Raw genomic sequence first — 20,989 nt, 5'->3', positions numbered from 1 at the left:
AAAAAAAAAAAAAAAAAAAAAAGAAGTCCACCCAAATGTCCCAGCACTTGAAAAAGTACCACGAAGACAGCATACCTCCTTAGTTTCAGGTTCCGTGGCCTTGAGCAAATCAGAGAAGGCGGAGCACAGCTTTCTCGCCGCATCCAGCAGTTTGTCTCCCGAAGAGTCGTCATCCATCAGGGCGGCGATCATTCTGACGCCCTTCGTCATCTCTGGGAGATTGGTGGCAATGGTGGTGATAGCTGCACCCACCGCTGTGTGATCGACATCGTCGGCCGGGCCGGAAGTCAGCGTGACCACCTGAGCGGTCGCGGCGTTCATCGCCGCGATCTGCGAGCCAACGTTCTGCTTGTGCGTATCGATCGTCTGCTCGATCCATTTCAACGAGGCCGGATCGGTGCCCAGCTCCGGAAGCTGAGCCTTGCAGGACAGCTCGGTCTCCGCAATGTGGATCACCTCGTGGCCAGCGGTGATGGTCGACAGTAAGGCACGTTGTGGTTCAGACAGGACGGATGTGACCTTGGTTTGTTGCACCTGGTTGCGATTAGACTTGCATTGTAAAAATCGATTAACAAACAGAGATATGTACGTGTGTGACTGATGCATCGTGCTCGAGGAGATTTGAAAGTGCTCGATCTTCTTCACGAATCTCTTCACTCCTTCAAATTTCCATCCGTTGCGATAAAGTCATTGCTACTACTCATTCCTCAACGACGGATAACGAGAGAATGAAATTTTCATCAATGAGCCAATTAAATTCCATACAAATGGTTGGTCGTTCGGGGGAGTTCGGTCGAGTTTCGATGCCTGAATTTAAATAATTATAAATTATTTTTGTATTTGTACAAATATATTTATATTTATATCAAATGATTGTAAGTTGGTAGTTTAAATATAAATTACAGTTAACGTGTTTAAAATAAAATCCGTTACAGCCGCCATTTCGTTAATTTATTCATGCCATTTGTAAAAATCTGTAAGAATAGTAAATTCTGTAAGAAAGAGACCGATTTTTTTACATGACAACTGGCTGCATGTGCATAATAATTACAGTGTAAAAATGAAACTCTGCACAGTATCCATCTCATTTTTCTAACTTTTTGCTTCATTATTATTAATTACTAATCATTATCTATTTAAATATTTAGTATTATCAAAGACTTATTCAAAATAAGATCCATTATAAACATTTCGAACTTTATTGACATCAGACCGAATAATCTTTTTATAGATGCCACAAATAAATAACTGTCAAGTAGTATCATAAGACTACCAACTGTAGTATCATGAGACCACAGATGATTATAAGAATTTCTTTCACATTACAAAAATTTAAGATTTAATTTCTTTTCTTTTGCATTTTATATTATCTCTGATGGAGATTAGTAAAGCTGACAAAAGTATATTAACTATAATGGATCTTATTTCGAATAAGCATTTAAAAATTAAATTACAGACCTGTGTATGAAGATTTATAATCGTTTACATTCAGACGTCAAAATTCAGACAGAGCTTCCCCAATCGACCTAATACTTTACATCTCGGTGGATTTTAGCATATTTTAGTCACAAAACTAAAGTTTTAACAAAAATTAAAAATTCGAACGACGTAACAGAAACTTATTTAACAGCCAATAACGTATAACTAAAGGTTTTATCATCGAGTACCTACTCTGTGTCCGCAATAGAAGGTGCCTAGCATGAAAACAAATTTAACCGTCAATTAGTCCTTTTACGGAATTGTTTCGATACGCAACGAAATCATCATATTTATTTTATACTGGTGTTTTGAATTTAAATGTACCGTCGATATTCGCTGCGGTTCATAAAATGATACTACTAACTAATGCTATAACAAAGCAGTTCAACAGCTCTTGCTCAAGCGAATGATCAGTGTCACTCCAGAAAGAGTTCTTTATTTCGCAAGATATTCTTTAATATGTGTACAGTGACTCTTATTGATATTCAGAAAATACGATGTTCTAAGGACTATTTCTCCGTATATTTATTTGTAATTTTACTATTTTAATATGTAATATTTTGAAAAATTATTAAACTAGTTATAGAATAATTATTCAAATTATATTATATTGTATATATTATTTATATCCATGTTATACCCCTAGTTATATTATTTATACCCCTAGTTATAAAATAATTATTCAAATTATATTATATTGTCTATATTATTTATATCCATGTAAAATTCATATTTATCAAGTGCTTGTTTTTCGATGTCTTAAAATGATTATTTTAGTCGATAAAAAGATGAATTATTTGCAACGAATGTTACGTTTATCAATTTTTTTTTTTTTTTTAAGCAATGTTCGATATATGTTACTTACTTACGAAGAAAATGTAAACTGATTGATTGGAAGATTGCTAAAATCGAAACCATATATAGTATAGTACAGAGCAGAGAAACGAGGACAGCGAGCGAGAATTAAATCAAAGTTCAACTGAACAGGAAGCTAACTGAGAAGTGTTTGGCATTCTCTGACGGTGCTCGGCATTTTGTTGCAACCAATAGCGAACTTGAACAAGTAGAGAAATAAATTTTTCCTAATGCTGAAGAAACCGAACTTCTTCGGATATCTCTCCTGAAACAGTAGAGGGAGCCAAACCTACGACACCTTTACGACATTTCCACAAAATGAATATTTTTCCGAAATACTGTTCTCTCCTCTGATTTACATAAACACATAAAATAGCCACGAGCTACTAAGACTGAATTAAGGCGGAGTTTGCCAAGGCGTTTCAAACTTATAGATGTACATACCATACGTAATACCGTTACAAATTTTATTTATTCAATGCACACAGTTTTAACTCTTTTAGTACTCAAGATGCGATTTCTGTCTTATTTTAATTCCTTGAACATTTTTTAAACATTCGAATATTGAATCGAGTAAATAGTATATTATGTTTTATCAAAATTTTTGTATATTTTGTATATTTTGTTTCGACGATAATGATAAAGAAATTGCAATAATTTTGTGTAACACACAGACATATATAACGTGTTTATATCTAAAATAATGCTACAATAGAGCTTTCATTATCCGCATTTCTATTATTCTAATACAGTAAAGCTACGTAAACTCCTATTATTTTAATATTCAAACGTTATAAACTAGAATAAAATTTCTAACACTAGAATAAAATTTCTACTAGTAATAGATAATTTTCCAAGTACCAACAGATTTTGTTCTGATAATATAACTTTCTTGAATATTAAGACATATGAAAAATATTAATTTTTCAAAAGAAGCTACTATACTTTAATATCAGACTGTTCTACTATCGAAACATTCTCTTATCTGAACAAAATACTCAATAGCAATAGATATCTTCTCTTCTATTAGTTTATTTTATATTTTATATTGTATTATTGTATATTTTATCGTGTTTTTGATAATTAAAAAAAAATTTAAATATGGAATACAAGATTTTACCTACAAATATAATATTAATATTAATAGAATATAAGAATGGAGTTCAATAATTTCATACGATGATTATAAGTTACTCATACTAAAAAGTTGGATAGCAGCAATAAAAAAGAAAAGAAATATAACATCCTTAAATATTGGAGTAAATTGATCTTCAATTGGATACATATAATTTAAGATAAAAAAAAAAAGTGGTTCTATTATCCGAAAATTCTACTAATCGAATACTTTTGTCTCCCTATTATTATTTCAGTACTATAAATTACATTATTGTAAATCTAACATACAATCCGGGACAAAATACAGACATCTTGAAATTCATGTTTATTAAAAGCAATGACGTATATAGAAATTATACAGGATTTTATAAAAAATATCGTTTAACATACAATAAAATTTATTTATTTATTTTATTTTATTTATTAAATTTTATTTAATTTATTATATTTTATTTATATAAATTTATTTATTTTTAATTAATTTATTTGTACAAGCATTCAATTCAAAAACAATTTTAAATTTCCCTAATATTTATTATTTCTTATGCGAAAATGACTGAAACTTATATTTCTGCTAATTAAAAGCCTGTTTTAATATACTGAGAAACAATTAATGGCAACAATATCGTTGCAAACAAATACAGGGAGCAATGATCTTTCGAACATCACGGTGTCTGGATATTGATAGGAGCCATTGCATATTAATTTCCTTAATCAAGAAACATTGAAAATTCAACGTGAGCAGGAACTCGTGCCTTTGATAAATCTTACCATCGGTGGAGCGTGAGCGATGTTCACCTGGCCGCTGACAGTCGTGTATTGAGCACCGCCCATGTGCCCGGTTCCATATGGTCGAGCCCCTACAAACCGTATCATGCAACTATCCGAGTGGTATTTACAGAGATCGATCCACGGGATCGATTGATCGCCCGACAAGAAGCTTGGACACGCACACAGATCGGCTCCGCAAATTGCAAAGCAAGAACGTTTCTCACGAGTAAGCATCAAGTGTCTTGTTTGGTACATACACGACGAATAGCAAAAAAATTAAAAAAAAGTTTCTTTTTCAAATATGTGCACGTATATACAAGAAAATCAACCGAGGAGAACGAACAAATAAATTGTTTTTAAAAGATGTACAAAATTATTATAAAGAATGGAGAACAACTAAGGAGACAATCGTGCAAGGATCTCTAAAGCTTCTGCATGTCTTTTCACTTTAAGAGAGCTTGGGAAAGATAAAGTTTAACATTTTCAATAATAACAACTGATTCTAGTCTACTAATTTGTGTGTGTGTGTGTGTGTGTGTGTGTATATATATATAGAGCTTTCGAATAACTGATTTAAGTAAAAAATAATTTTCATCGAAGCAAAAATTAGAAATACTCCTCAGTCCAGCGCGCAAGACACGATATTACTTTTGTTAGACATCGTATAAGTCGATGAACAACAAAGCCAAAATACAGTGTCTTATCTTTTATTTGTTGAAAATTGCTGATGGCACGTTAGTATATTTTTTTGACTGTTTTCTTTAATAATGGGAATCACACTTTGATGTTTCTGAAAGTGTGAAAATGATACAAGACACTGATTTTGAGGCTCGCGAAATTTTATAGGCTTTTTGAAAATTCTTACCATCTGCACCGGTTCTCATAACTGCTGGTATGGCAACTGACACAGCTTCCACGTTCCCTTTGCCAACGTTGCTCGTTTCGTGTTGCATGATCGTTGCTCTGTAAAAAAAAAAAAAAAGACAATACTGTAAATATGTTTACGCGAAACAATATGCACACAGTATATTTAATTGAGAAATTCACTGCAAATATCTCTCTCTCTTCTTCGCTTCTATATAATCCTTCAGCTTTTGTCTCAAAAACTCCTCCATCAATGCAGAGAATAATAAAATATTAAAAGAACGAAAGTGATCACTGTGAAAGAGAAGGAAAATAACAGAACAATAAAACAAATTTCGAAAGGAGAAGAAACTCTATTCACGATGGAAAACTCGATGCTCAACAAGCGACATTAGAGATTGACAAACCGAGACTTGGCCTATCAACTTCGATAATTGCCCTAATAAACCATCCATCGCCGTTTCAATTAACAGAATTAATACACGAACTAAAAATTAGTACGTGTACTGGCAACACTTACTTCAAAGGCGATACACTGTCTTCGACCATCGTTGAGCCTTCGTCACCTTCGATACCAAAGTGATCTTTAGCTTTCTGCTTTTTCAGAATAATGTCGATGTAACCAGAGATTAGTTGAAGAATCTGTTCTGCCTCCGTGGTCTGTACGCTGTAATACTGATCGGAATAATCGCCAAAGTCGAGCGTGAACGTGTTCGGTGAGGCTCCCCAACGTCGGACGGTAGTTAACGGCCAGGTCTTCAAGATTTCTTTCGTTTTCTCGTCGAGTCGCAAAACAGAGTCCTTGGTAACGCCGAGCAAACGAGGCACCAGCTTGTTTTTCCCCTTCATTTTCTCTTTCACTAAGAAGAACGTGACGCCGTAAGTGCTCAGAGATCTCGCTGTTTTCGTATACAGCACTTTGGCGTCAAGCTCAGAGAGGCCGATGTGCTTTTTATGCTCTGCGAAAATTTTCTTCTCGATGGCCTTCACCTTCAAGTAGGACTGCGGCAAAAATTCCTTGAGGCTGGAGAATTAGGCAGAAAAATTATGGTTATTAACTCGAATGATTTTCACAACATGCGTGAAATATTATAATATTAAATATTAAATATTAATATTAATATTATAATATTATAATATTAATATTAAATATTTTTTAACTCTTTGTCTTGACATTATTTAAAAGTACGTTTTATATAAACGTTTACATCATTTCAATATGACAAATTTTCTTGTATTAAAAAAAAATATATGAAATGAATATTTGTTCATATATTTCTATACTTTGCATAGTATTTTTTCTGACTGTAGTTGCAAAGTATTATTTATCGGTATTTACAAATGAATCACTTTGAACTTAATACATTAAGTTATTATAAATTTATTTTTCTTTTCTTTGTGCTTGCAATATGCCAAAAATTATTATACATAAAAATTTAGTAAAAAAAAGTCACAAGTAATTTAATTTTGAAAATAAAGAATCAAGTATAATTAACAAAAATTCAGATTAGAGTGATAGATTTATGTTAAATTATTGAAATTTTGAATATTTGAATTTAGGACATTGATTTTATTTATAATAGCGAATAAAAGAAAGTTTAAAAATGTCCAAACGATATTGAAATGTATCATGTACGAAAATTAATAAGTTTTATATTAGACATTTTTTTTATCGACATTAATAACAATCATCTATTCATTATTTCTGTCAAACATAATTTTACTTTATAAAATTATAAATTATCGCTTGCCTTAAAAATTTTTTTCTTCATTTATTTATATTTAGAAAATTGTAATACTGAATTCCAATACCTGCTACGATCCCTATATTCTCAAATTTTAATCTAATTCTTATTTGACCAAATAAGACAAATTTATCACGTTCTCAACATAAAACTTAATTGTATGAAGAGCTTTTTTATATTTTGTTTAAGCTTGGGATATTTCTCAATTTTAGAGAAATAGATCGAAAATGATCGATAGGACAGCAGGTGGATGAGAGTTGGATAATAGTAAAAGAAAAGGAAAAAGAAAAGCTCATTTATTGAAAAGCAGAAACAAAAGAATGTAAAAGCGATTTGTATGAGAAAGTCACAATTTTGAATTTTATCATATCGTTCGATATCCCGATCTTCCTATCCTAATTGCATCAGATTTTTTGTACAGTTATTGTTAAAAAATACAGCAATAAGCAGAAACGGAAGAAATCAATATTTCTTATCTGGAAACTTACTCGAGAAAGCCTGGCTTGTGCTTGTCTTCTTTGTGATCACCGAACTGGATCTGGCATTGTATTCCGGCAAAAATACAAGCTTTTTCCTGAGTAACCGGATGCGTGCCATCTAGAATTGCGTCTCTTGCTTGAACGTACAAAAGAGATAACTGCACCGGATCTCGGCTGTCGATATTTTGATCTGAAAAGAAGAACTTTCTTCGCAGCAGCACCGTTTCTGATTCGTCTATTCCTTGCTCCCTCAACGTCTTACTGGGATCTATCCAGTTCACTGGAAAAACAAAATCATATTTCACTACGTGATGAGGATTCGTAATTTGTAATGCAACGATTGATTGGAAGAAATATTAATTTTAACAATGTACAGTGAAGAGTATAATTGAATTAATAATTGTAGATCTCGCATGAATTGTTCCTCATTGCATTGAAGTATATATAAGATACATTCTGTACAATTAATACTAATTTAAGCAATTTTTTTTAAATTGTGAATCATTTTTATTTGCTTGTAACAAAAAGTATCCATTAATTTAGTTAGCATGCACTAAATGGACATTATTTATATTTATATTATAATATAAAGATATTTTACAGAGTAATCAATTACCTTTCTTCTGAAAGAAAATATTGTATTCAAACATGATCTGAATGCGAGACTTATAATAAAAAGTATATAAGGTTAGCTCAAGATATGAAAATTTATTCTATCCTATTCTAATTTATTTTATGTTAAATTTAGTCTGTGAGATTTTTAGGACAAAAAGTAGATATTACTCTTATAAATATTTACCAATATCTCATTTTGTTTTAATTAATTAAAAAAATAATTGAATAAAATTCACCTTGATTATAAAATCTCGAAACTTATAAATAAGTTTCATTATAAACTTATAAGTTAATTTTAATTCTTTCATCATCAATATATCATTATCATACATATATATCCATGTAATATCTATTTAAAATCTACTGCTCTGCGAAATAATTTCCTCATGGAAATTAAAATTGCTTCAATAAAAAAAAAAAAAATTCGAAATCTTGTACAAAATACAAAATATAAAATAAGGATGATATAAAAAATAATATAAAAAAAGAATAGCATAAGACAATATTAATATAAAGTAAGAATAATATAAAAAAGAACAACAAAGTAATATTAATATAAAAAATAATACAAAAAAAAGAATAACATAAAATAATATTATAAAGAAGAATAATATAAAATAGTATAAAATTCGCAGTGGATCTATTATTAAAGAAGACCCACGTCAACGTCTACAAACGCGTTGACCATTACTTCATCAGCATCTCCCCGCAAGCATTATATTCCTCGTGTCCCGTTCGAGTTTAACAAGTCCGAATTTTGATCGTGGCCAGATCAAGGCCCGATTTGCTGCTCACCTTCGTCGTCGGTCTTAAGCTTCTTCCTTAACTGATCCATCTTCGCGTCCCGCTCGCCTTTCTCCTCTTTCCTCCTCCTGAGCGTGAGGGTGCCGAAATTGCCCGGCTTCTGGTTTTCAGTCTCCTCGTCGGCCAGCTCGCGCACCAGCGAGTACTCATCGTGGTTCGTGATGCCTATCTTCGTACAAATTACTACCATGAGATTGGCAACGGGCTGGCTGTCATCCACCAGCAACGTCTTCAACGTTCCATCCAGCATGCGCACGCGAAGGGTCCGCAGTTTACGCCGGTACTCGAGCAGATCGCCGTTCCTCAGAATGTAATAATCGAGATTCCGGCCTGGCTCCAGCCAAACTCCCTTCTTCACGTCCTCGTCGGCAAGGAATAATCCGTAGTCCTTCGCTGTCGATGCAAGAAAAGAACGCGGTCATTACCATCGTTACAACACGGTTATGCGTGGAATTCTCCTGGACTCGTTAGCTTTTAGACGAGTTTCCTCTCTCTCCTACTCCTCTCCCCCTCGTTATTTGCTTTCCCTTCATTTCGCACGATGGTTCATCTCTACTTGTTAGGAATTTCAAAAGAATTTTCATCGGCTTCTACTTTTAACTTTTATTTTTTTTATTTTTTTTTTTTAAAGGAAGATTGTTCCTTGAAGCTTTGCGGGAGGTTGGAGAATTTCACGCGATCCGCGAGTACAATTGTGGCTATATTTTGAAAAACAACGAACAAAGATTTTTTGTTTGGTTTCGTTGGTCAATAATTTGTAAAAATCTTGGAAACTTTTAGGCAAGCTTTTCGCTTGCCTAAAACTGATTGACAGAGCTAAGACCTAGTAATCAAAATATAATAGTAATAATTAGTAGTATTATATTTATATTATATATTTATAATATATATTTATATTATATTTATATTATAATATAAAGATATTTTACAGAATATAATTATATTATTATAATTAATATAATATAATATAGTTATATTATTACTTTTATTTTATTATATAAGTAGTATTTTTATTACTAAGTATTAATATATTATTACTTTTATTTTATTATATTATTACTTAGTAATAATATAATAAAATAAAATTTATAATTAATATATATAATATAATTATATTATTACTTAGTAATAATATAATATAATAAAAATGAAATATATTTTTATCTACCAAGTCTGATCTCTATTATATTATTACTAAGTAATTACTAAGTAATAATATAATAGAGATAAGACTTAGTAATTACTAAGTAATAATCTAATAGAGATAAGTAATTGCTCTAATTAATAAATAAGCAATTATAAGACTAAGTAATTACTAAGTAATAATATAATAGAGATAAGACTTAGTAGATCAAAAATATTTCATTTTTTCAAAATGTTAGAAAGCACGTGAATGGGGATTGTGGATATAACAAAGATTTCACGAAGCAGCAACTTATAGGAATCTTTAAATAAAATCACAAGTTTGCAAGTAGACAAACTTCAGTAGAATTTTTCCACACGATCAACGCGAGAAAATTGTCTTTCTTAGTTACGAATTTCATCTTTAACGCTGACATTGACGCGCAACTACTCCCGACGAAATAAAGGGGAGATCAGAGGAGAGAAAAATGCAAATTCGCGTGTTCGTTAGTACAGCGTCATTGAATATTTCAGGTGCAAGTAGGAGCTTACGTTGGCCCATGTTACTCGCTTCAGCGAGTTTCTCTCTGATAATACGGCAAGCGTCGTAAATGGATGTGCTCGGGTCGAATTGCATCATCTTCGTGGCGTTTTTCTCCGGGATGGAGATACGCAAGGATAGGGTAGCCATTGCGACTGTGTGGGGTGTACTGCGTGCACGAAAACCACCAGAATCACTCGACTGAAAAAGAAAGAAACAAAAAAATAACATTGGTTAGTCACCACAGTTTCCACTTTCTTCTTTCTTTTTCTCTTATTCGACTACACTTGCGAATATACAATAACGGCACAATTAAACAGAGATGCTCCTCAATGGCAATTATAAAATTCATGTTCATTTATCTTTGTAATTTAATTGACAGAGAGCAATTGTTTTTATTTGTGTAACGCTGCGCTTATTCTCCACAGATTTAACGTTCGAACTCTATAAATAAAAATTCATAAACGTAAAATTGTATGTGTTTATGTATGCGTACTTTAAAATGGTCACGTATAATGCATTTGTTAACGAACAGTTGACATTAATATGCTACTGTAGATCAGATTTTGATTAATTATTTAAATTAAATCTATAGACAGAGTTATTTCTATGTTACAAAAAATTAATTTAAATATATTTAAATATATAATTAATTTAAATTAATTTAAATATATTTAAATTAAATCTATAGACAGTGTTATTTCTATGTTACAAACTTTTGCTTCTCACCATAAATAAACTCTATCGTATATAGATTTTTGTAATCAGTATAATAATAGATGTCATGAACATCATGTTTCATATCAGCACACTTTGTCTTATTCTGTATTGAACTAAAAGAAAAAATACTAACATATTTGTTGTATTTCTGTTAACTTTGAATGAAACGAATGTATATTTCATAATACATATTTTATAATATTTATTGTTTTATAATAAACATATTTTATAATATTTATTATTTTATAATAAACATATTTTATAATATTTATTATTTTATAATAAACATATCTTATAATATTTATTATTTTATAATATTTTGCTACACAACATTTAGTCTTATTTTCATCTATAGAATATATAGAACATAGACAAAATCGTCTAATGAAAGTCTATATAGAATATATTGACAAAATTTAAACAATAAATCTCTAATATCTCGTATAAATACGTTTTACTATGAATAAACTGCGAATATGTATGTATTTGCAGAAACTTTAAAAGTGCGAAAATGTACAGAATAATTAGTACAATGTAAAAATATAAAATATATCTATAATAAAGCATTAATTCTGATATTTAACGACTAGAACAAATCTCTATTTAGATTCAATTTCCTCCACAAGTCTGTGAATTTCATTTCAATTCTTATTTGAATGAACGAAACGAACAATTTCGAATCGCGTCACTTTTCAATGATTCAAACAATGTTTGATTAGTAGCTGATTATGAATTTGTGAAAAATTTGAAGATGCGAAATGCAGAGTGAAATACTAGTTATAATATTTAATATAAATTAACTTTCTACTTAGGTTTCAATTATCTTCATGAAAATGTAAGATTATACAAACATTCGCAGTCTATTAATTACAGTTATGTACAACTGTTTTTCGCTTTTTACATACTTTCTCGAGTTGTTTCATTTTTGTCTACCTGTATAGCGTATCGCATGCTCGTGACAAAGCAAATCCAAATCAAAAAGTTAATTTCTGAATGACACGAAACATAAAAATCCTGTAAAATGTAATAGTGACAAAGAATATTTCATCTCTTTTATGCGAATCATTGTATTTGTACCTTGCATTTTTATATAAAGTAGAATGAAGTTTAAATTTCCGAAATGTGATGTTAAATAAAACATCAAAATTGACTTAAAACAAAAAATTGACTTGCACTGTTTCTACAGTTAAACTATTTATATGAAAAGAAAAATTCCGAAAAAAAATAAAATAATTCAAATGATACATAAATGATACAAGCATCAAAGTTAATAGAAATGTATCTTCTGTTAAAAAATTTTTATATATATTTACAGTATATAACATAAAGACTAATCATTTTCTTAATTTTTTTGATTGATGAACAAATTTATTAAATATAATAAATAAGAAGAATAAATAATATTTTCTGATAATGCAATAGAAAATGTTCAAATGAATCAAAAATAGAAACGAGAACCCTTACTTATTAATATTATTAATAGTTATTAATATCTATTTCTAAATATTATTTAAATACTATTGAATATTAAACAATGAAATTAAATAATATGTTAAAGAGCGATATTGTTTTCTGTATGTATCACCATTCTATGTAGTAGAACTTTAGAAGACTATGATTAAAATTCAAAATTGATTATCATTAAAATTAATATATTATTATATATTATATTATAATATATAATATATAATATTATTATATAATTTTAATTACTAATATATAATATAATATATATTATTATTATTATTATTATTATATATTATACTATAGTATTATTCATTATATTATAATATTATATATTAATATATTATATATATTATATAATATATTAATATATAATTATCATTAAAATTAATATATTATTACACGAACTGATGAAACTACAAAGAAGAGACATTATATTTTTTAACTCTATAAACAGTTTTTTAACAACTTCATCACATATAAGAAACACTTCCTTTCCAAATGTTTAGAGACGTTTTCCTCAAAATTCAGTTTCACCACTTCGTTTTTGCATCCAATAATAACGCAATTACAAAGTGAAAAAAATACAAAAGCCATCGTACCGAACGAGTTTTGACAATTTCATCGAGACGATGTACAATCGAAAAATAAGGTAACAGCACTGAAGCGGCAGCGTTTGCAAAAGAGATTAATTTAGTAGGCGTCTGCCACGTTCGTTCGCAATTACTGCAGCTGTATTAACGAGAAGCACGCGGCGCTTGATCGTCGTACGATTCACGGCGTATCACAAAGAACATAAAGCACTTTGCGCGGATATGCGATTTCTAGTTTACTGCTGAATCAAGTGCAACAAGTTGCAAGGGGCCTGAGCATTGTGCTCGCTCACGGGTCACTGTTTCTATCCATTCGTGTAATTGCACATTATCGTAAAACAACAGGCAGTTCTTGCTCGTGGCGAACAGATATATGCCCGCCCCTCGTTAATTTCCCTTCTTCGTGCCAACTAATTTCTACTTAATGATCGCCAAGTGACAATGCTTTTTGAATATTCAATTCGATCGATTTACGAACAGTAATTTCATCTCTTCGCTCTTGTGAAATAACCGTTAGTATCGTGCAAAGTATGTAATGTTTTCAAATTTTGTAGTTGTGATGTCAATTATACGTAATTTGTAAATATGTTAATTGTAATGTATATGTGATTTTTGTTATATATGTATATAATATATTTTTATATATAGACTGAAAATACTTTCAATTTTCTAATATTCATATTATTAAGTTCATAGATACTAAAATCTTTAGATTGTGTGTATATTTTATAATTATTTTATAATATATTTTATAATATTTTATAATTATTTTATAATATATATTATAAAAATATACAATTGATAATTAATACTTTACAGGTTCTTTGTTGTGTAAAGTACCATTTAATATTTCCAGTTTTGAAACAAATGTATCATTTACATCAAAACTTTTATGTGCATATATGTGAAATTAATTTATTTGAAATAATATTGTTTTGTAACGAGAAGTCAAATTTCAAAAAAAATATGAAAATGCAAATAGTAATTACCATAAACAGTAGTTATAATGTAAACATTTGTTATAAACACAAACCATTAGTAATGAACAAAAATACTTGAATGTTGTAACACTGTTAAATATAAATATAACATTCCAGATGTAAGATTTTTAATATTTTCTACAGTACAGTGAAGAACATAATTAAATCACTTTTTGTATGAATAGATTTCGTATAAATAATAGGTTTCTTATCACGTAAAACGAAATTAAATCAATGAATGTTTCTCGTTAAAAAATATTAGAAATTTTGAGGAATTGCTTGAATTAGCATTAATGTTCAGTGTTTCATTATTTGTATACCTTAATCTCTTGCACTAAAATGACATGCCACGCACGTCGAGAACTTTTTGTCCCAAATTGCAAGATTTTCTCAGTTTTATGTATATTTAAATGTAACCTAAGCGCAAACAAATGATAAGTTGATTACTTCTTAATAGTTTAATAGTACAGTATTAGTATTATATTAAATATATATTTAATAATATAGTATAGTATCATAATATAATATAATAGTGTACTATTAGTATGATATTATAATATAATAGTATACTATTAGTATGATATTATATTTAAGTATAGTATAGTATCATAGTATAATATAATAGTATACTATTAGTATGATATTATATTTAATATATTTAAGTATAGTATAGTATAATAGTGTTATATTTAATGATATAGTATAGTATAATAGTATACTATTAGTATGATATTATATTTAATAGTATAGTATAGTATAATAGTATACTATTAGTATGGTGTTATATTTAATAGTATAGTATAGTATAATAGTATACTATTAGTATGGTGTTATATTTAATAGTATAGTATAGTATAATAGTATACTATTAGTATGGTGTTATATTTAATAGTATAGTATAGTATAATAGTATACTATTAGTATGGTGTTATATTTAATAGTATAGTATAGTATAATAGTATACTATTAGTATGATGTTATATTTAATGGTATAGTATAGTATAATAGTATACTATTAGTATGATGTTATATTTAATAGTTCAGTATAGTATTATAGTCTTAATAGTATTTTCCAGTAATCTCATACGGACGAGTACGAAAAGAAAAAAAAAGAAAGCGACGAATTATTGTATACGGTTCGGTCACTCGTTATGGTCCGCGAACCAGTTGCCAGCGCAAGGGCGTTAATATTATCCATAACGAAGAATGATCTATACGAAATCCATATATAGCTAGTTGTGTGCTTTTCACATTTTCAATACATAAAATTACAACAGAAACGTCATTTATCGATCGATCGAAAATATTTTCGTATATACGAATATCGAACAAAGTGTCTTTCCAAGTAACAAGAAAATGAGCAAATAAAGAGAAATTTTCAACCCTGGCATTCCATCATTTTCTATCGGTTTTCTAATCGAAACCGTCGCAGAGCGACGGATTAAAAATGTCCCGCTATCGAATGAAAGGAGGAAGCCACCGTGGGACTTCTGTCTATATATTGATCTTCCGTGGTATGGTACATTTGCCATAGAATTTGCCACAGGGCGCAGTGTGGGATCCAGCACGGGCGTAGAAGCTCACCCTACGAGTCACGATATTCGGCTAATAAAAATAAATTGTCACCGGCTCCGGGCTAATTAAATCGACCTGGGGAAACGAATCTTTTTCATTTACTCCCCGCGGGGAGGAATACCACCCGCCATTCCTCCGTTTGCATCAACAAATTACCAATAATCCCCTCCGGATATTTGTTGAATAAATCACACTGACGAAACACTTCGATACTTCACGCGTCTCGTTAAAAGTCACTTTAATCTTCAAAAAAAAAAAGGCAATTTGATCGTCAGAGGTAACGTTAAAATAATTAAGACGAATGAAAGCTTGTTACTGTTTTCTAACCGAAGATACGTAATGCAGATACGTATGATACGTGTTCAATTCTGTAATGAAAATTGGAGTCTCAATCGACTGAAAATTTTCGTGTAAAAAAAAGAAAAAAAAAAAAAAATACCTCGAGAATGGGAAAACCCGTCGAGCAGCTTTGATTATGTTAATTGGAAAGTTGATTAATTACAAAGTTCCGTTCTTGATGAAATAATTCGGCCCATAGCTCTCCCACGGAGAGCGGGAAATCTACTAACAAAAACCCGAAAAGCTAATAACCTGTTCTGCCCCGACATCGTTCAATTAAAAAAAACGAAAAGAAGAAAATCCAAAGATAAAACTGTCAGCATTCGCTTCACTTTCTCTGAAAATAGGGAATCTCTCTTTAAAAAAAAAAAAAAAACCCAAATCCAGAAATAACAACAACATCGTATCTCACAGAAAAGACAACAAAGTATAAAATAACAATCGATTGTTCTATCTTTTTAATATTCTATCTAGAAGGATAGAAACAATCCTGTGAAAAAAAAAAAGGTGACGTTCCTCTAATTTATAAAATACGCTGCCCGCAGGAGATCACGAGATATATTATTATCAGGGTCTAAACGAGCAGTGGCCGCCCAATTATAGGCTGTTCCGTTCGTTTACTCGATTCCTTTTTTCTTATACGCGTCTCAACAGGAGGGGGTGGCGGAGGGGGTGGGTCCATGCGCATAAATTCGTTGCAAGTACACCCTACGCCAATGTGGACTTCCACCCTTAGACGTTGCCAGGCAACGCCGGTCTCTGACTGTGTCAAACTCAAGCACAACCACCCCAGACCATCCCTCTTCTTACGGGTCTCCCCCCCCCCTTAGTTCTCTCTCTCTCTCTCTTTCTCTTCATTTTCTCTTCTCCATTTCACTTGCTCACCGCCACTGTTCATCGGCCTCTCTTGCTCTCTCTCTCTCTCTTCCACGTATTTCTCTGCCCTTCCATATCAATCCTCTCGCAACTTCTTCTCACCCTCTTCTCTTTTCCTGCTTCGTTATTTCTTTCGTCTCCCTTCTTTCCCTCTATGAATCTAATTCACCGTTCCCTCGTGTTCTTACTTGCTTCCTATCTTTGTTTCTACTTCTCTGCGGTTCTTTCTTTCTTCTTTTTTTTTTTTTTTTATTTTTTTCGTTTCTCTCTTCTCGGTTCTTCTTCTCCGTCTTTTCGGCTTTAGTTAGGTCGTTGGCGTTATTGTCTCGTTTTCTACTTTTCTCGGCGCGGCGCTTTCTTTGTTATCTCTTTATCGACTTTCAGCGCCGCTTTTCTCCCTTTTTCACTTTCTCGATTCGTTCCTCTCTCTCTCTCTCTCTCTCTCTCTCTCTCTTTCTCTTTTTCCTTTTCTCTTCGTCCTTTGTCTCCTCTTATTGCTTCCTCCTCGCTTTCCTGCTTGCTAGTTTCTTCTTTGTCACGGCTATTGCCGTTTTATTATCCATCTTTTTTCTCTTCCTTTGTCTCACACCCGTTTCCCATTTTTCAGTTTGTATATTACTCTTCTCGTATCCAATCGTTCATCGCTACGTTTATTTCTCTAATTTTTCGCACTCTCGCCGACTTTCAGTTTGCCCCTATTTTTTCCTCCAATTCGTTGCATTATCTCCGCGTTCACTTAATTAATTTCTTAACCCAATTTGTTAATTTCGATAGTTTTGATAAGTAGAGAAATAAAACTGTAAAACTATAATTTAAATACTGTAAATATATTTTTTTCACATTATGTGCATTATATGCAACTTCAAAATTTCAAATTCATAAAAGTCTATAATCTACTAATCAAATATAATTAACTTGGATATTAATTAAACATGTAAGCAAGCAAGGAAATATAATATTTAAATTCATAAAACCATGTGACAATAGTTGCAATTGCACATCGAAATGAGAAACATTTTCAAGCAAACAATTCTCAGAATTCTTCTTATTTCATGATAATTCAGTATTCGGAGCATGATCTTTTATTATCACTTTCCTAATCAGTTAATCACCATGAGTCAAGAACTTTCATCATATGATAAAAATTCATTAACATTTACACATTTAGTATCATCAAGTTAGATACAATGATACAAGGTTAAATTATTTAACTTTGAAATTTTTAATTTTAATTAATCTCATTGTCGCAGAAATTGTAAAATGCCAAGTGAAATTAAAGTATCCACAATCTTAATAGTTTCATATAAATTACCACAATCATCTATAAACACAATAATACTACTTGAAATAGAACTAAAAAACGTTTCGAATAGAGAAATAATTTCTATATTTATGCAGAGAGGAAATTTTATATTTTATACATTAAAATAATTATTAAAATAAATTAAATAATTTCATATTTTATTATTTTATACATTAAAATAGTTATTAAAATAAAATTATCAAAATAACTTTATATTTTATTATTTTATACATTAAAATAATTATTAAAATAAAATTATCAAAATAACTTTATATTTTATTATTTTATACATTAAAATAATTATTAAAATAAAATTATCAAAAATTTTATTATTTTATACATTAAAGGAAATTTCATGCAGTAACTATCGCAGAATTTTATCTATCGAAGTCTCTTTTAACATAATTTTCAAAGTTTCATTAGAGGAAGTGTTGCACTGAACTTATAATTACTAAAACGAACGAATAAACATCGTGGAAGATCGTGAAAAGTAAACGAAGGCTGTTGGACATTAGAAAGTAGAAGTTTGAAAACGGCCCGAGTAATGGATAAATTGTCGGGCTACTAGACGAACTACGAATCTGCTTTGATAATCGTAAAAGTTTCCGCGAAACTTCGTCTCGAGTTCACTTTAGAATCAGTATAATGTATGCAATGACATTGTAGAATTTCTTGGCTAATAATTTCGTTTAGCTTTATCTCAAGCAAGCGAGTCGAGTCGTTCGTCATTCATGAAAGTTGTAACCGGAGATAAGCAAGAGATTTTGCTGAATGTTTCTCGCGCCCGGAGGAAATCGGCCTCTGAATTATTTAAAAATCACGACGAGCCTCTTCTTTCTCTTTCGACAAACGTTTCGAACAATTACCACGTGTTTGAATGTTTTTTTCCAAACTCGAAAGAAAAGAGCGTTCGAAATCTTGCGACAGAATCGATTATTCGTCGTTTGAAAAGTGATTTCAGTGACCGATCGTTAGCACGTCGCTTTTCAATTTTCGTGGAACGTACTTAGAGGAACGACCTCATTATCCGCAATTAGGTCAACTGCATGAGTGCAACTATACAGCTAGGATGCACTTCGAACTCCTCCGGATCGTTCTTTGAACGTTTGGAACATCGTGTCAAACATCATTACACACTGTTCTACATATTTTCCATTTGTTTATACATCATTTATGAGAAAGTATTTTATGTTTAATATATACACAGGGTGTTTTCGATCCAGTGATACAACTATATACTTAAAAGAAAATTATATACATAACTATATACTTAAAAGAAACGGGACTATATACTTAAAAGAAAAGAACTATATATTAAAAGGACTACATACTTAAAAGAAAAACATATATCAAAAAGAAATAATAATTGTTTCATTTAAAGCTTCATTTGTCAAGAAAATCGAGTTTTGTCAAGTATATTTGAATTTGGCTAATTCTAGACTAGACCGGAGCGAATAATTAGTGGAAGATTATTCTACATGCAAGAGTAAGTAAAAAATGCAGAATAAGATTTTTCCGTTTTCGAGAAAATATTCTTTGAACATGTTCAATTAAGAATTGGCTTAGTAAATGTGTATTTGAAATTGAATTTTTCTTGAATTGAAAATATTGTATTTTCTACATCTTTGACTTATTTGCTCGTTATTCATTCGCTAGACAAGAGTTGACCGAATTTAAGTACACTTGATAAATTCTCAAACTTTATTTTTCCGAAAAACGGAGCCTTAAATGAAAAAAATTTTATTCTTTCTTTTTTAATCTAAAATTATCTCATTTCTCGTTGTACCACAAGCTCGAAACCACACTGTCACAATATAATCTATAATTATACATGAAAAAAAAAAAGGAAATATTTCCTCGTTTCGTTTTTTGAGAAAATCGAGTTTGAATTCAGCTAATATCAGATTAAGAATGAAACAGAAATAATTTACAAGAAGTTATACTTGGAAAAATAAGTTTTCTCAAAGTACGCTTCATTTCTAGGGAAATTTTAAAATTTCATCGAAGCCAGTTCTTAATTAAACATGTTCAAAATCTATTTTCTTGAAAACGAAACTTTAAATGGAAAAATTTCATTCTGCATGTTTCTCTCATTTTCGTACTTAGGATAAGTTTCTGTCGACTATTCATTCTTATCCAGTTTTGCATTAACGTGGCGGAAAAAGAAGTAAATGGCACGAAATAATACATAATTTTATATTTAATAACAATGAATAGATATTCACAATAGAATATTATTAAAAAAATATTCAATAAAAAGTCATTAATTATAGAAATATATCTTGTACAAATTTTAAATTTTCTATCCATTATTACTATAATCATTAATGAATATAAATTATTAATCTCAAAAATATTACAATTAAATCTTTTACTAATAAATATTACTATAAACACATTATGTAAATAAAAGATAAACAAAATGTATAGAAATTATAAAACGTAAAGTAATTGTTGTAATCGATAGTTATTAGGTAAAAGATATAAAAATATAAATTTTCAAATTTGAAAGTTTCTCGAAATTTCAAACGGAGAAACGTTAGTCTTTTGTCTTCGATTTACTTCTGCATGAACAGAATCAGCTTCGTAGTCTATTGTAGCATCAGTTACACGACACTCTGTGTATATTACGCGAATATCTATTTCGATGTTTCCAAGTTCTTTGCACATTGTGTTACACTTTCGGCGCTCCTATATAACTCGAAAATTCTGCCAAGTGGGTTTCAAGATTTTTAAGTGGGCCATGTG

The 20,989-nt window shown here is 30.3% G+C and overlaps 1 protein-coding gene across 10 annotated transcripts in view; it reads right to left on the bottom strand.

Annotated features, from left to right (window-relative positions):
• Positions 1-20,989, bottom strand: part of LOC122535246 (talin-1) — an 87,463-nt gene that overhangs the window by 12,736 nt on the left and 53,738 nt on the right. For 7 of the 10 annotated variants that reach the window (XR_006308120.1, XM_043666611.1, XM_043666613.1 and 4 more), the window contains 7 exons: positions 10,403-10,592; positions 8,720-9,121; positions 7,319-7,589; positions 5,606-6,109; positions 5,087-5,184; positions 4,222-4,310; positions 76-534 (listed from right to left, as the gene is read on the bottom strand). Coding sequence is in view for 9 of the 10 variants with exons in the window: in XM_043666611.1 (XP_043522546.1) it covers positions 76-534; positions 4,222-4,310; positions 5,087-5,184; positions 5,606-6,109; positions 7,319-7,589; positions 8,720-9,121; positions 10,403-10,541 (1,962 nt within the window). In the remaining variant the exon portion in view is untranslated. Of the gene's footprint in view, positions 1-75; positions 535-1,671; positions 1,695-4,221; positions 4,311-5,086; positions 5,185-5,605; positions 6,110-7,318; positions 7,590-8,719; positions 9,122-10,402; positions 10,593-17,736; positions 17,744-20,989 lie in introns of those variants that run through there. The other 3 variants (XM_043666615.1, XM_043666617.1, XM_043666609.1) reach the window with 3 other exon arrangements.

The sequence above is a fragment of the Frieseomelitta varia genome, unplaced genomic scaffold, assembly GCF_011392965.1.
Source record: "Frieseomelitta varia isolate USP_RPSP 00005682 unplaced genomic scaffold, Fvar_1.2 scaffold_686, whole genome shotgun sequence".
Classification (NCBI taxonomy): domain Eukaryota; kingdom Metazoa; phylum Arthropoda; class Insecta; order Hymenoptera; family Apidae; genus Frieseomelitta; species Frieseomelitta varia.
This window is presented reverse-complemented; position numbering and strand designations above follow the sequence as displayed.